At 33.3% G+C, this 17,371-nt stretch overlaps 1 protein-coding gene across 1 annotated transcript; it reads left to right on the top strand.

The window, feature by feature from the left end:
- Nucleotides 1-299: 299 nt before the first annotated feature.
- On the top strand, nt 300-14,394 carry LOC132563475 (pre-mRNA-splicing factor SYF1-like). Its single transcript, XM_060228233.1, has 24 exons — nt 300-446; nt 1,194-1,342; nt 2,042-2,165; nt 2,318-2,515; nt 3,147-3,281; nt 3,503-3,667; nt 4,568-4,712; nt 5,349-5,421; nt 6,565-6,643; nt 6,992-7,111; nt 7,375-7,475; nt 7,705-7,780; nt 8,272-8,358; nt 9,305-9,418; nt 9,709-9,795; nt 9,986-10,061; nt 10,537-10,646; nt 10,956-11,059; nt 11,485-11,584; nt 11,802-11,918; nt 12,493-12,553; nt 13,117-13,231; nt 13,752-13,855; nt 14,201-14,394. The coding sequence occupies exons 1-24, from the start codon at nt 402-404 to the stop codon at nt 14,266-14,268; spliced, it is 2,553 nt and encodes an 850-aa protein (XP_060084216.1). The 5' UTR covers nt 300-401; the 3' UTR covers nt 14,269-14,394.
- The last annotated feature ends 2,977 nt before the right edge of the window (nt 14,395-17,371 follow it).

Below are 17,371 nucleotides of genomic sequence, written 5' to 3' on the forward strand. Positions count from 1 at the left end.
TGGAGGGAAATCAGACATTAATATTCACGCTCAATAGTAGACCAACACTTCCGGTTAGGTCAAATTGGAATGTTTCATTATCTTCAGAGGGATAGTGGTTGTTTTCTAAGCAATATTTCATTCGTAAATCTACAAACACATAATATAATGGTATAACAACCGCATTTCTACGTTATAAAGTTCTACTTTCAGAAAGGGCGAATGTGATGGCAACATCTTCTACATTCTAAATTTAAAATTATACTCTTGCTCAACCAGTTATTTTCAAAAAATGTGCAGGTCTATCAAAGATGGCGCCCTCCATGTGAACGTGAGGCATACGACCACAATAAACTCACGTTTCGATTTGGAAGTCATCACTGAAAGAGTTTTTTACGTCTGTCAAGTCCACGTTTGCTGAAATGATAATGCCTGAGAAAAAGGAATCACAGAAAGACATTTTCTTCGTATGTAATTCTCTTAAGTATTTAATTTTTTTCTTTTGAGGCGAAAGCCTTGTATGTTACAAGATTCAGTGTAAGGAGGTTATAGCATAGACAGTTAAGTATGCAGTGAACTTAAATGGAGGAGGGAAGAAAAATGCATCCGGTTTGATGATCATGACCAGGAAATGGAGCTCCAGTAATATCCTTTTCCTTCAATACTCGCATCATGGCGGTATTGACAGACGAGATTAGTACATGTGATCAGCTTGCAACTGCAGTAATGTGAATCTGATAAGACATTAATGCGATTGGTGGACAGGTGTTAATAGTATAATACAATGTTATGATAATAAATTAACGCTACATCGTTAAGTGGATTCTGAGATCAATTGTTTATATATAGGCCTCCTATATCTTCTTATAATGTGAGGCGATAATCAACATTCAGTTTTGCTCCAGTTTATTTTCCATTTTCTTGTTTCAAGTACTGTTGCTTATGATAAATAACGAACAGGGAATCTTGTTCTAATAACAAACTTTAACATTATAGTACCAAAATTTCAAGGTAAATTATTTTCTATTTACATTAACAAATTTGAAAACAATAGCTGTGTGCTCTATAAAGTTACATGGGTAATTTAGGTTTAAATTTTCTGTAAATCTTTTCATGAACTTCCAATGGATCTTTTCAGGTGTTACTTCTGACATTATCTTGATTTTCCTGATACATGTGTACCAAATTATCACTTTACGCCTTTTCAATTTTAGGAAGATGAAGATCTTCCATATGAAGAAGATATCTTGCGGAATCCATTTTCAGTGAAGTGCTGGTTGCGATATATTGAACACAAGAAAGGTGCCCCTAAAAATGCAATTAACTTGGTATATGAGCGAGCATTAAAGGAACTTCCAGGAAGGTAAAAGCTATTGACATGTTAAATGTCTTATCTTAAAGGAGTGTGTCATGTCGCTAGAGTTGATGCTGTTTCTTCATCAAACTGTTACAATAGTAGACTTATTGTATCAATCACTGCCAGAACTTTCACATGTCTACAATATTGATAGGATATGGATATCAGATTCTATAATATTACAAGTTTATTTAGATAAAATAATATTTTGTTAAATCTCTTATATATATCTTCCATATCACCAGTATTTGTTAAAAAAAAGCCAAACACGTTATATTTACTTGTAATCTGTTTTGCTGTCTATGGTTCACCTTGTTACTATTGAAAAAATTATGAATCTATGGTAATCGCTAAGATTTTATTCATAATTTCAAACAAATGCTGAAAGAACATAGGAACAGTAGTTGTATACTGACAACTGTTCTGGTACTTTGTACATTATTATGTATGTACCTTCTATATATTTTGTAAAAAAAATTGTTAGTTTGTAAGACTTCAATATTTTGTCTATTTATTAGACTTCAATATTTTGTCTATTCGATAGACTTCACTATTTTGTCTATTTGTTGATTTCAATATTTTGTCTATTTGATAGACTTCACTATTTTGTCTATTTGTTGATTTCAATATTTTGTCTTGTTGTTAGACTTCAATCTTTTGTCAAGTGCCTGATCAACTGTTATAATTTTAATGTTTGGTGAAAAGTTATAAGCTGTGGTACAACTATCTAAAGATCCGTCGACGGCAGTGTAAGGGCCATTGCATCACTGAACCATTGTATGAGGATGCCAATAACGCACACGAACGAGCCTTAGTGTTCATGAATAAGGTACGTAAAGTAGGATGCTGGACATGACAAACTCTTTCATTTGTAAGGCCCTCTTATTTAAAGATGTCAACAGTTTAATATCTTGTCCTTTTTGTTAGTAAACTTTACACAGACTGAAATTCTTTATGTTAAAGGCTTTGTTATTAATTCAGATGCCCCGGATTTGGCTGGATTATTGCCAGTTCCTAGTTGACCAGTGTAAAGTGACCAAAACTCGACGCACATTTGACAGAGCTTTGAGGGCTCTTCCAATTACCCAACATCACCGAGTTTGGCCTGTCTACCTCAAATTTGTGTGTAAATACAACCTACAGGAGACCACTGTCCGTGTGTACAGGCGTCACTTAAAGGTATTGTCATAGGATCTTTTATGTTATTCCTTGTGTGTTAAAACATAGTGTACAACCAGTAGGAGACCACTGTCTGTGTGTACAGCATTCAAATCTCTGTAGGGTTGATTGTGTGTAAGGACATGACTTATTATATAGACTAGAAAATTATTTAAGATTTGTCTATTGTTTCTGTATGAATGTAATATTTAAGAAGTCAGTTAAATTGTTGATAACATCTTGACCTGATTAAATCCTGCAATATCCTGGAATTATCTTTCTTGTTATCACTTAAGTGACAGTTAGGAATTTTGACAATAATACAAACTGTCATACTATACGACTGCCAAATTCATCAAAATTGTTTAATGAATGGCTTGTTTGGATACACCTTTTAATCAAATTTATCAGAAATATTCACATAACAATAGAATTAGCTAAAACATAATATATTTCAACACTTTATTTTATGACTTTTCTGCTGTATAAACTTTTATTTCAATGGCTATCACCTGATGATTGACCTTTTTGATAATTGATTGGTAACTCGATTTGTGGATGAGAAAATATTTTTGTTATGAATGTATACCATGAATTCCAATATCATTGAGTTAATACTAACAAAGATAATTGTGTTATTGCTTATTTTCAGCTTCAGAAAGAGAATACAGAAGCATATATAGAATACCTAAAAAGTATAGATTGGTTGGATGAGGCAGCGACACGCTTAGTGAATATCATTAATGATGAAACATTTGTGTCTAAAGAGGGCAAATCTAAACATCAGGTAAGAAACACACACACCCTTCAGCTATTTACAGGGTAATACCCAGCAAACAAACAAAACAACCAAATGCACCTTCATCTTCATGCATTGATAAATAAGCTGTGTTAAGTATATTAATCAGGACTTCAATATGAAATCAACCATTACAGTAAACAGAAATCTGATTTTCTAGTTGTCAGGTATCATTTAAACATGAAAATCTTTGCAATTTCTGTTTCAAGCTGTGGAATGAGCTATGTGAGTTGGTTGCAAAGAATCCTGACAAGGTGACATCCCTGAAGATTGAGCCAATCATTCGTCAGGGTCTGAAGCGTTACACAGATCAGATAGGGGTGTTGTGGAACTCTATGGCTGATTACTACATCAGAGGTGGACACTTTGAGCGGGTTTGTAGTATATGTGATGAGTGGTTGTTTTGATATCGTGATTGTGTATTTAGTATTTTTAAAACTCAACACCAATTTTTTATGAAATACCACATACTGATGATCTTTGTTGGATCTTTGTGTTTCATTTGCAATTATGGTCATCTACTTGTCAACATAGATTTTAAAAAACTAAAACAATAACACCCTATCATGAGTTGTTTTTAAACCTTGACTGAGATTCCTTGACCTCCTACAGCTACAGGTAATTGTAGAATTTATAAGTAGTCTAAATTCTTCACCATTCATTAACTCACCTATCTAGCTCATGAGTATTAAACCAAAAATCTCAGTATCATGATATATGAGCATAAGGTCACAGTGGTCAACGTATCAGTCTTCATACAATTTCTGAATAACGTAGAGGCTTAGGATTATATGTCTTGTCGCCTTTAACATTCTGAGGAAAGCAGGGATAGTTTAGTTTAAGGGCAAAACATGATAGCTTTCAAAATTAACACTTTGAACAAAATTTTTTTCCTTTATGATAAACAGAACATGTGAACAAATCAAGCTTATTCAGCCTCTTGTTTTAATGTCGGCACAAATTCTTGAAATCTGTGATATCTGGAATTTAAACGTCGATATACCTAAATGATGACTGCTTTGAATTATTCCAGGTACAATTTAAGTGAATATTGTCTTAAGAAAGAACTCCTCTTGACAAATCTTAGAAACTTGTCTGTTTCAATATTCGTAAAAGTACAAAAAAATACCAGAACCATTAATAAAGGAAAAAAAAATACATTGCACACTAGTCACCAAAATGTCATATAAGATGTTTTCACCTGTTTGGTAGAAACCTGTTTAATACCAGATTGAAGGAAATGTTTCATAACATGTTCTTGATGAATGTTCCAGGCAAGAGACATTTATGAGGAGGCCATTCAGACAGTTATTACAGTCCGTGACTTCACACAAGTGTTTGATGCTTATGCTCAGTTTGAAAAAAATGTTATTGGTGCAGAAATGGAAACGATGGAGGAGAAAGGAGCTTCGGAAGAAGGTAGGAGTTTCAACATTCAGTGTTTATTTCCCATAGCGAGTCACAGCTCGTAAGTTGAAAGCTATATCACTGTTATGTATTTGGATGGGTCTCATCTCTTACTACCAGATGTGATTACAAGTTTGTATACTGTACAAGCTTGCATGGTATTTTCCAGTGAATATTGTATATTTCTTATGATTATCAAGTTTCTTTGCTGTACACAGAGTTAGCCATTTGGCAGTAGAAACTTTGTCTATGTACTTTCTTTGTATCACATTCTTAAAGGCATGTCTTACAAACTTTATATGGTGGCATTTTTTTTTCAGTGTGAAATCTTAGTTTTTTGAAGGGAAAGCAGACCCTTCCTATGAATTATCAATAACTTGATTTACCAATCTTTAAGTATTGTTTAATTGTATAAATCTTATATTTTCCACACTATTAGGTTGTTTCGCTTTTTCTGAAATTTTATATGCAAGTTTAAATGCTTCTGAAAATTTTGGCTCTCTTGGATTGTTATTAATGAATATGGTCATTTGTTCATCGTTTAACCCTTGTATGGAGGATTTCAAACTTTTCCTTTAAAACAACTCTGATTGATTGTCCTTTTGTTGTGCTTGAAATAAAAAAAAAGCTAATTTGACCTGTTTTCAGATGACCTCAATCTTGAGTTACGTTTAGCCAGGTTGGAAGGTCTGATGGACAGAAGACCATTACTTCTAAATAGGTAAGAATTAGAAGGAATCACCCACGGTAATGTTTTACTTTTTTTTGAATTGGTAACGATGTTTCTGAGAATGTATCTGGTTCAGATGTTAGGTGAAAGCACGAAGGGCCCAATGAGCTTATGCCATAGCCCGGCATCAACTTTTTCCTTTAAACAACTTCTTCTCAATAACCAAGAGACCAAATGTTTTGATGTTTGGCTGGCATGTTCCAAGAATGAAACCTGACAAAGTTTTCAAAATGTCACCTTGACTTAGATTCAAGGTCACAGGGGTCAGATTTGTTAAAAATTTTAAACAACTTCTTCTCATGAACTTAAAAGCCTAGAGGCATGATATTTTGATGATATATATATATATATATCAGCTGAGTGCAACAGGCCTTTTGGACCTCTTGTTTTTTAAGTTCTTAGTAACATAGATATCATAAAAGCAGCATGGTTTGAATATTTGAAGTAAGAAGAATATTTAATGGGGAAAGTCACTTCTTCAACCATTTTGACAGTGTTTTATTTGTTTAGCACTGTCACATTGTCATATCTGCTTGAATTTTAAACTCACATGTCCCAAAGGGCGAAGTGAGCTTATGGCGTACTGCTTTGTCCATCTGTCTGTCAACTTTTACATACAAATCGCTACTAGTCATAATCAACTAACAAGATTTTGACCAGATTTGGTCTGAAGCATCCCATAGGAAAGATATCAAATTTTGTATAAATGTGTAAATAGTGAGTCTCTTCCACCAGGGGCTTTTGGGGCGGGGCTCAAAAATGAAAATCTTAAATCCTACTCCTCATGTAGAAATGATTGGATTATGCCCAAATTTAGTCTGAAGCATTGTTGGATAAAGGGGAATCAATTTTGTACATATTTAAGGTCTAGGCCCCCTGAGATGGGAGGGGCAAGGCCCAAAAAGGGAAATAAAGCAATTTAAAAAAAAATCCTACTCCTCCTGTAAGAATGATTGGATTTTGCCCAAATTTAGTCTGAAGCATCTTTGGGTGAATGGGAATCAATTTTGTAGAAATGGTCCGGTGATCAGTGCAGGCCCCTTATTATAGAATCCATTTGTACAGCAAATAAATACTTATAAATAATTTTTTCAATTTTCAGCTGTTTTACCTTAATAAAATTTCATTTTTTAGTGTCCTTCTTCGACAAAATCCACACAATGTCCATGAATGGCACAAAAGGGTGAAACTGTACGAGGGCAAACCAAGGGAGGTAAGTGTGACAATTTTTTTTTAGAGTTTAACATTTATGATACCATCCTTTTCTATATGATGAACATTGTAATGTGTAAGGAGACAAGTTGTACTCACTGTAAACTATTCAGATAAAAATTAGAAAGTCAGAATAAATGTGATCTCCACCTTTGAACATTGCCGAGTGGAATTTATAATAAATTTGAAAAATGCTATACAATTAGGCTCTTGCAACATTTCCAATATTTTAATACAACTTCTTTATGAATCCTGATGAAACTGCCAATGTTCAGAAATAATCTACAAAAGGTATTCAGTTGTACCTTGACATTGGTTCTGCTGTACTCATGGCTTGTTGCATCAACAGATAATCAACACTTACACAGAAGCAGTTCAGACAGTCGATCCAAAGCAGGCCTCTGGGAAGCCTGGCACACTGTGGGTAGAGTTTGCCAAATTCTATGAGGCAGCAGGACAAATAGAGGATGTAAGTAAACAGATATTAATATAGTTTTCCCAGTGAAATACGGGCTAATATTTATAATGTAGAAAACCTGTATGTTTTATCAGGATACTAAAGATAGTACAAAAAACATACAAGTAAATAACACTTTCTGATACAAAAGAGTGAGAGACAGTAGTGCCAATCATTGAATGAACCCAAACTGACTGATTGGAAATGAATTTCAAACATACGTTGTTATGTGTAATTTAAAAGATATTCATCAGTTAACTGGATCTCTGTCACAGGCACGTGTGATATTTGACAAAGCTGTGAAGGTGCCTTACAAACATGTAGATGACCTGGCCACAGTCACCTGTGAATGGGGAGAGATGGAAATTCGACATGAGTGAGTTATAAAGTCTGAATAGTAATAACAGTCTAAATGTTACGATTTATAACTGTGTTATAATGATTCGTGTTATGTTGGATATTGATCTGTGTAGTACAGAGATCTTTTTAATAATCTCAAACAAAACCTGAGAAAAAAGGGGCAAGTCAAATTTTGTATTAATATTGCAACTGTTTGAGATAAAAAAAAATACACATATATAAAGCAATGTGTGATTACTATACAGAAACTATGAAGAAGCCTTGAAATTGATGCAAAAAACTACAGTACCTCCACCGCGGAAGGTGGCCTATCATGATGAGGTCAGTATGTCTCAAGTTCATTTATTTTAGTGTAGAGGTTGATTGGGTTTGTGTTTGTGAGACAAAAGTGGTCTCATATTTACTTGCTTTGAGAAATGATTGATGAAAATTTACTATGGCAGATGTGAAACATTTTCATTATTCACATTGAAATAGAGATCATTGCCAGTTTTGATAAACAACACAAACAGCCTGGAAGAGTTTGTAAGAAAACAAAAAATCTGAGGTTATGATCTTACTTTCTAGGGTTATAGAGATTTGGGCAAATGATCAGTTATCAATGTCATTCGTTATGTGTTGTTTTACATTAATTACTCGTTTCATAGAGAATTTGGTGATGTAAACTGATCAACGGTCAAGTACTTAAATTTAAAAAGAGAGGTTGATAATCTACCTGATATGATTTTACAGATATTTATATGTTGTTGTCAGAATTTAATTGTATATATATTTAGATAAAGGTAGAATTGATTGTGTTGGTATGTTTACAGAGTGAGACAGTGCAGGACCGGGTACACAAATCCCTGAAAGTTTGGTCTATGTATGCTGACCTTGAAGAAAGCTTTGGTACATTTAAAGTATGTAAACAATTTCAGTTAACTACTACTGAAAGCACTGACTTGCTTGACTCCATGTTGGATCAAACTGACAAATATATATATATATATATATCTGTCTTATATTGCATTGCTTGGTTTAAGAATTAAAATGATTACCCAATTGGAATTGGCTCAGAACATAGAGTGTTTGTACATCATCATTGTCGAATATACACTGTGCTTTACCATATATTGATAAATATGATATGGTAATTTAATTTTGCAGCCATATATTTTGTGGTTGTCCAGATTAGGGCTAAATCACAATGATTAAATTTCAATTGTGTATCAGTTAGTATCTATTTTTGCAGATGTAAAACTTTTCCGTCAATTTGATTCACTCAGAAAATGATTGTAGAATTTTTAATTTTGAAATTTCTTCAGTGATTATGAACCTAGTAAAATTTAATCCATATGAATATTACCAATTCAAAGATTATCAGACACAGTCTTACTTATTAAATAGAAGTGTAATTAGATCTACTTCTTGTCATTTAAATTTCAAATTTTGTGTAGTGTACAAAGTTAGCAGGCCCCACTTGTATAAAACATCTCAACTTGAGATTTCCTCAAGTCGAAATTTTCCTCAGCTGATATCTCCTCGAAACGGCTTGTATAAAATTTTTCGCAAGGAACAGGAGGAAGGCATCGGCTAGGATGTCCTGAAATTCCTTGAGGAATTTTCATACAAGATATTTTCAAGGAGATATCAGCTGAGGAAAATCTCGACTTGAGGAAATCTCAAGTTGAGATGTTTTATACAAGTGGGGCCAGGACTCTTTCACAAAGATACAGTAGAGGGACAGGACAATTGTATATGTAATGCTTAGTTAGAGTTGTTGAGAAAGTCAAAAATATTGTAAATTTGATACAGTGGTGTACTTTGAGAAGAAACTAATAAACATTTTAATGTTGTCTTTTTTAGACCTGTAAAGCTGTGTATGATAGAATCATTGACCTACGGATAGCAACTCCTCAGATCATCATGAACTATGGCCTGTTTTTGGAGGAAAACAACTACTTTGAGGAAGCATTCAAGGTAAGTATTTAGAAATGTAGTATTCTATCTTACTAGTGTTATGTTGTTTAGTGATTGAATCTATATACAATAACATGGCCATTTGTGTTTTAATTTTTAACAATTAAACTGTCACAGGCATTTTTTTAAAATTAGTCCGCTAACGATTTGCAATTCAGATGAAAATTCTTAAGAGATTTCATCATGAAATAAAATTTCTTTTAATGTATGATCATGTATGTTATTGTTTTATGTGATATGCTTTATTTCAGTGTCATGAAAAAAAGTAAACATTTTCATATCTTTTTCAGGCCTATGAGAAAGGTATTGCTCTGTTCAAGTGGCCCAACGTTTACGACATCTGGAATACATATTTGTCCAAGTTTATTGAAAGATATGTAAGTAAATTAATTCTCTTTATTAATATATCATTGAATAATTTACCTAAAGATTTTGATCACTGTTAAATCTTAAGACAGGGATATAAAAATCAAAAGATCTGACAAAGACAAGAAAAAGATGTCCACTTAATGTACTTTGTTATCATGAAGTAGAGTAAAAATATCTTGATACTGTTTTATCTTGTAGGGAGGGTCTAAACTCGAGAGAGCGAGGGACTTATTTGAGCAGTGCCTAGAAAATTGTCCACCAAAATTTGCAAAAGGTATGTGATTCCAAGTACTTGGCTAATTGGCATGAAGTCTGATAAACACAGGATCTTACAAGAGTTTCCATTTTGGTATGATTTTTTAAATTCCAATTAAAAATTGATCATTTAGGAAAATATTATAGAAAAAGACATTTGTATGTCAAACTTGAGTGTAATCTGTGAGAGTGCTATGTCATTTCATTATATAAACCTGACATCACAAGAGGTTATATTAGACATATATAATACACAGAAAATATTATTTGCATATTTCCTGAATAACAAGGCAATAACATGATCTAAAACAGAAAAGAACAAAAATAAAAAATCAACCACAAAAGCACTAACTGTGAACCAGTTCTTTTGATTTGTCGCGTAAAATATCAACACAAGAAACACAAGCATTATCAGTTTATGAACACATTGTTTAAAACACTCTCAATCAGCAACATTTCACAAGCTTGATATCATTTTATGTTGTTTTGTTTAGCAATTTTCCTTCTGTATGCCAAATTGGAAGAGGAGCATGGGTTGGCACGGCATGCCATGGCTGTGTATGATCGGGCAACTAAAGGAGTGTTGCCTGAAGAACAGGCAGAGGTAAGGAGTCAAATCTCAAAGGATAGAGCTGGTAAAAAAATACAAGAATGGGCTTAACAGGACACCAAGACTTATGGATAAGAATAATTTTTTTGTAATTTTCCTTGTAATGTAGCCCTAGAAATTGCAAACTGGGGATAAGATTTGTGAAGTTACAACAAAGCTGAAACTCAAAATATTCAACACCAAGTTTGTAATTTATTATTCAATATCACCCTAGAATTAATGATATCATCACACTGTCTGTTATTTTTACTGGCAACTATTTATGAATGTTATTTAATACAGCACACAATGCTTCTTTCGCAGATGTTTAATGTGTACATAAAAAGAGCAGCAGAGATATACGGTGTGACATACACAAGACCTATCTACGAAAAGGCCATAGAGGTCCTGCCAGATGAGCATTCGCGGTAAGCTCTGCCTTTTGTGTTTGGAATGATGATATGGGTTTACAGATTTACATGTAGTATAGATTTTCATATTTATTTTATTGATTTAAATATGTTTGATTTGTTCTATTGAACACATAGTACAAGTAATTGCAACTTAGAAGCAACTTCTCAACTTCCTTTATTTTAATAAATAAGTATGACTAGGAAAGGTTATTAGTCTCATTAGAATCTTTAGGAAATTAAAACTAAAACTCACAAGTATTAAGGATACTTCACTTCTATAATTGGTAATATGTATTTTACTTCTGTATATCTATGAATGATAGTATTTTTGTCTCTTTTCATGAAATATCGTGAGTTAACATTGGTTGCAATAATGTGTTTAGTCTTATCATACATGTATGTTAATCATTTTCTTCTTATTTATATTTCTGTGTCTCCAGAGAGATGTGTATGAGGTTTGCGGATCTCGAGAGAAAACTTGGCGAGATCGATAGAGCAAGGGCGCTATACTCTCACTGCACTCAGATGTGTGATCCTCGGGTAAGGGAAATAACTCTGTATCTTAGGCCAATAAAAGCGTTCAACAAATTTAATGCTAACTTGAATAAAACTGCTGTTAAATTAGCTAAAACCTTAATTAAGAAATTTGTTTGAGACTATGTACACAAATATTTAATTGATAGTTTTTGAAAGCTTCTTTTTCAGTTTTTGACATATATTCTTACAAGGAATCTAAACCACTTGATACTTATTACAGGTAGCACCACACTTCTGGCAGGTTTGGAAAGAGTTTGAGATTAAACATGGCAATGAGGACACAGTGCGGGAAATGTTGAGAATTAAACGCAGCATACAGGCCATGTACAACACACAGGTGAGAAAGGACATCAAAGCTGTGAGAGTGATTTTCTACATCATCAAAGCTGCATGCATTTGATAAAGACAAAATTTAAGAGTCCTATTTTGAAATAAAGAAGTCAATTTTCACATGCATAGCACTGAATGGTCTGTTTTAAGAAACGTTTTTATTGCATATTGCAAAGTTAATTTACAAGCATACTTTTACAAGAAAACAAAAAAAAAATATTTGAAAGTTAACAAGAAAGCACCACACAGTATTTAGCTGACAATTACCCCTTGCCTGATAATAAATCTACACATTTAAGTACTGCTCAAAGCAATTACAATTATTTCTTTGCTGTCCTGTAATAAGCCCACCTCAGACCTCGGAGCTTATTGTAAGATAAAAATTAGTACATCAGTGGAGAATGACAAAGAATGTCATTGTCGTGTAATACTTGCCCTAAGAAATATAAACGTGATTTAACAAAATTCGGAATGACATATGACAAATTTGATAATTTCTTTTCTATTCTTTTTTTGTGTCCTGATCAGAAGGTTATTGAGGTCAGAAAGTACAGTAAACAAACAATTGTTTCTTCTTTTAGGTCAACTTCATGTCCTCGCAAATTATGGCCGCACAAAGTGGAGGAAAGACAGATACTCCAGGTAAAAGTAGGATATACTATGTAGATAGCCATGTTTGTTGCTACATTGAATATCTCATTTATTTAGCTCAAAGAGACATGTACTCTAGGTAATCAAGCTTTTTATCAGTGTCAAATTTATTTCTCTTTTGTGATGATATCTATCTAAGTGGTGTTTATCTTATTCAAATTAAAATTCTATGGAAACAATTTTTACTTTCTCAAATCTTCCCTATCTATTTAGACAATGTCAGCTATTAAATTCACTTAGATGTGAAGACAGAAAATTATGAAAGCTTCCATGTTAATGAACACAACATAAAATTCAGTGTTAGTCAGTCTTCATAATGTTTGTGAAGTTGTTCTTCATATTTCAGTTTGATTGAATGTATTGATTTTACAAATTATAAAGTAGGAATCAATAATAACAATTGTTTGTATAGGATCTACCCAAAAAATATTTAGGCTGTTGAAGTGAGTCTTCTTTTCAATCTCCGTCAATATTTCAATGCTATGTCATAGACCCAAGAATGGAAAAAGATTGAAGTTTCATATAAGAATAATGAACCATGATTATGATTACAGAAACCTCAAATCCAGAGATAGATAGCATGAAGAAGTTAGAGGAACGTGCTCGGCAGCTGGCAGAGGAGGCAATGAAGGACCAGGCTAAACCAGACAAGGGCATCTTGTTTGTCAGGTAGGGAACTTACTTTGAAACATTATCTTTTATGATTTTATTTGTTGTTAAGTATTATCATCTTGCTTCAAATGATTTTCAGGCAATGCTACACAAGATTCTGCATATGTTGGGAATTCTGTGCATCTCAGTCGCATATACTCCATTTCAATTTTACTTTTGGACTGTCATCTGTATATAAAATCTGCTCACTAACAGGATTACGTATTGTCTACTTATCATTTCTTTGGAGCAAACAGAACAGATTTAATGGAATTTCACTAGGATCTTGTATCTTTATGTGTACATTGCATAAGTATATATTCTAAGACAGAGTGTTCTGTGATTTCAGTACCACCTCATACACTGTATACCTCAGTGCAAATATTCTTCACATTGGTCATATTTCTGATGAAGGTGAAGATGTAGTCATTGAAAAGTCACACATAATTTTCCAACTGCTTGTGATATAATTACATCCTGTTTGATGTAAATTACCAACCCAGAGGAAATGTTTAGTAATGCTTCCCACAATTTTCAGGAGTAACACCACAGATGAAGAGCTAGGGGAGATGACAAAGACAGCTAATCCTGATGCAATTGACATCGATGACTTTTCTAGTGATGATGAAGAAAATATTGAAGGTAGGGATGTATTAATGACTATAGATTTAAATTTTCATTTTTTCATCATTTATGGACACAAAAATGATTAAGACAATCAGGAAATACTGTATAAGAATTTATTTTAATTAAACTATAGATTTCTATATGAACCAATTACAAAATGGACACAGATATATTTTACAGCATGGGGTTGACAAAGATGCATTGTTTGAAGGTTAACTGTGGTTAGTAGTCATTCAACCTTTACATGATTTCAGAAAGATAAAAGCAATTTGAACTGACACAAAGTGTTGGACTATATTTATAATTCCAAATCATTGGTGTCAGATGTTGTCATTTAAGGTAACATATTTGTTATTTCAGAATTAGAAGTGCAGAAACAGTCTGTTCCATCAGAAGTGTTTGGGTCTCTGGCGAATGAAGACGACTGATGACCTCTATCTGAAAATAACAATCAATATACCAATAAAAGGGCGTGGACTTTGGATAGACTCTAAAAAGGAGATGACAAAATGCATTTCACTTAATAGATGTTAAATAAAACAGTGAATACAGTAGTTGTTCCTTTTCTGTTGTGGATGCATAACTATATCTTGAACTTGTATAGTTCAGATATTCATACTGAGGACTTTATTGGCAAGGAGGAGGGGGGTGGACACTTTTAAGATAAAATGTAATGTGTTTCTTAAAATAGAAGGTGAGAAGTGAATGGCAAGATCATAAATAACATGGTCAAAGTATAAAATTCAAGTACAACTAGGACAAATGTTCAGCATACCAAATAAGCTTCAGGAAGATGATTACAAACTTTAACCAACTATAATGCTATTGATAAATTTTAGAAGGCCAGCAACAGTCATCTTTGATTATAAATAAAGCCAATAAGTTCAAATAGAAGGATGCTTATGAAACACCTATACTAATCTATTCTTGTGTTTCATGGTTCTAGAGGGGAGATGGTACTAACCTGAAAATGTCAGTTTATAGCATAAAGAGCTATTATAACATTACACTAACTCAATATTGAATACTGTGAAATCATTCATTTTTTTTTAAAAATACCTGGCCCAAAAGGACTAAAATTTAATCAAATTTGGTCTGAGGCATCCTTGGGGGAAAAGAAATCAATTTTGTGTAAGTGGTGGGTCTGGCCCCCTGGGGCTAAAGGGACAGGGCCCAATAGGGAGAATCTATCAATTTCTTTAAAATCTATCTTGTTCTTCAGGAATTGCAGGTTGTTCACATTTCGTCTGAAGCATGCTTGGGTGAAGAGTAATCAGTTTTGTATAAATGTTTGGTTTTAACCCCCTGGGACCAAAGGGGCGGAGTCCAATAGAGAAAATCTCTTTATTTCTCTCAAATCTATCTTGTTTTAAGTTCATTTTGTGGGTACATTTGATCAACAAATTGATATACCGGGGGTATCTATTTGTTTAAAAAAAAAAATTCTAGTTTTATTTAGCTATATTTACACAATTATGTGTCCACGAAAAAGTTGGCTTTACTTCTTTTTTTTTTTTTTTTTTTTTGAAAACCACACAAAAATATTGGGTTTTTACAGTAAATCTCTTGTAAACTGATGTTGTATTTTGACATCTGTATATCTGTCCCATTGTGTCATTTATCTATGACTTAGTAATTCATGATTGTTTATTCATTTCAAATTTACAAATTTTATCATTTTAGTGTCTTATAACTTTATTTGGGGGAATCTAAATCTTGTGTTACATGTCTATACAGCTTCTGTAAAGGACAACTACAACAATACTACTGATTAGTTCTTGTTACAGAGTTTTAAGGCCAAGGTTACAGTTACTGTTTTTAGTTGCAGGGAGTTGCTTCATTCATTCTTAAACATTTTCTTCTGCATGTATAATATTCTCAGATTTGGGGTTTTATTTTTTTAATGCAAATCTACTTGTTTGTGGATGTGTTTGATGCAGGTTAGGTTGCCTTTTAGTTCATGTTGTTGTATACCTTGTTCTCATTTGAGAATGTGATATTACTTACTAGAGTTAAACATAATCCACATGATGGACGTCGTCAATGAAGTAGAAGACGCTTTCCACTCCTTGAACTGTATGTGTTATTATTCTTGTATGTTTTATGAGTCTCCATATAAATATTTCTTCTGTTCATATTTGCCCTATTCAGTTTGAGTATTTGATTATGATTGTGTTGACATGTTGGTATGTTTTTGTTGTTCTTTGATCATGACGAATCTTGCTTATGATTGTAACTAACATGGCACAATATTTCCACACACAAACATGTTTTCAGCGGTCATGTGACTGCTGATGTCAGAGGGTAATATGGCCACCATCTTAGCGAAGTCTTCAGGCTGTCCAATACCCAGTGGCTTTATACTTGTACAGCTTTCAACGATCTCAATGAAAAATTAACAGTAAACTATGAAGTAATTTCTGTAAAAATTAAAACTTGCATGTACCTTAAAAGTTTTTAAAAAAAGCAGTATGTTAACAATTTGTATTTGTATTGGAAAGAAACAGGGATGTTGAATATTGTCTAGATAAAGGAATCATTGTTCACAGATAAATTATATATGTTTATAACAAAGGTAGCAACCCAGACAGATGCAATATGTATGTAGTCAGTACATACTGACAGCTGGGACTGAATCTGTGAAAGCATTATAAGTATACAAAAATTAATGTCTGAGACCATTGAGATAAGCAAAGGACAAATTGATAAGCTGATGTAGAAAATATGGCCTGGATACTAGAGGAAGCAGCAGGATTCAGAAGTAAAACCAGGTTGTGAAGCATTGGAGGAGGTGAAATTTGATTTCAATTAAATCGATGGATGTAGATGAGCATGGGGGAATACTCTTAGGATACTCTGAGTGATGGAAACGAGACAAGCTTGTAAACTATTATTTGGATATATACTATGGAAACCAATCAAGCACTAGCAATATCATATGAATACACACGAGGAGCAACAGACTGTATAGAATATTGTTAAAATATGCGGAAGGAAACAATATAAGTGCGTAAAAAGTCTGGAATGACAACAGGAAGCAATGAAAGCAAGTGATTTGTTCGGATACACCAGAGGAAGAGCTACAGCACGTGCATTTGGGTCAGGATACACGAGATAAAGTAACAGAGTACATGAACTAGGGGCTGAATATACCACAGACAGTAATAGGAGAACGTGCAGTAGGGCCTGTAAATGCTAGATAAAGTAACAGGATACGGGGAATAGGGTCTGAATACACGAGATCAAATAATGGGACAAATAAATAAGGGATTGAATATATATGAGACAATAACAGGAGCATGTGAAATAGGGTATGAATACACTAGATGAACTAATGGAGCACGTTATATAGGGCGTGAATACACTAGATGAACTAATGGAGCACGTTATATAGGGCGTGAATACACAAGATGAACTAATGGAGCACGTTATATAGGGCGTGAATACACTAGATGAACTAATGGAGCACGTGAAATAGGGTATGAATACACAAGATGAACTAATGGAGCACGTTATATAGGGCGTGAATAC

This window comes from Ylistrum balloti, unplaced genomic scaffold (genome assembly GCF_031769215.1).
Source record: "Ylistrum balloti isolate Yb309-2 unplaced genomic scaffold, AGI_CSIRO_Ybal_v1 Utg371740, whole genome shotgun sequence".
NCBI lineage: Eukaryota > Metazoa > Mollusca > Bivalvia > Pectinida > Pectinidae > Ylistrum > Ylistrum balloti.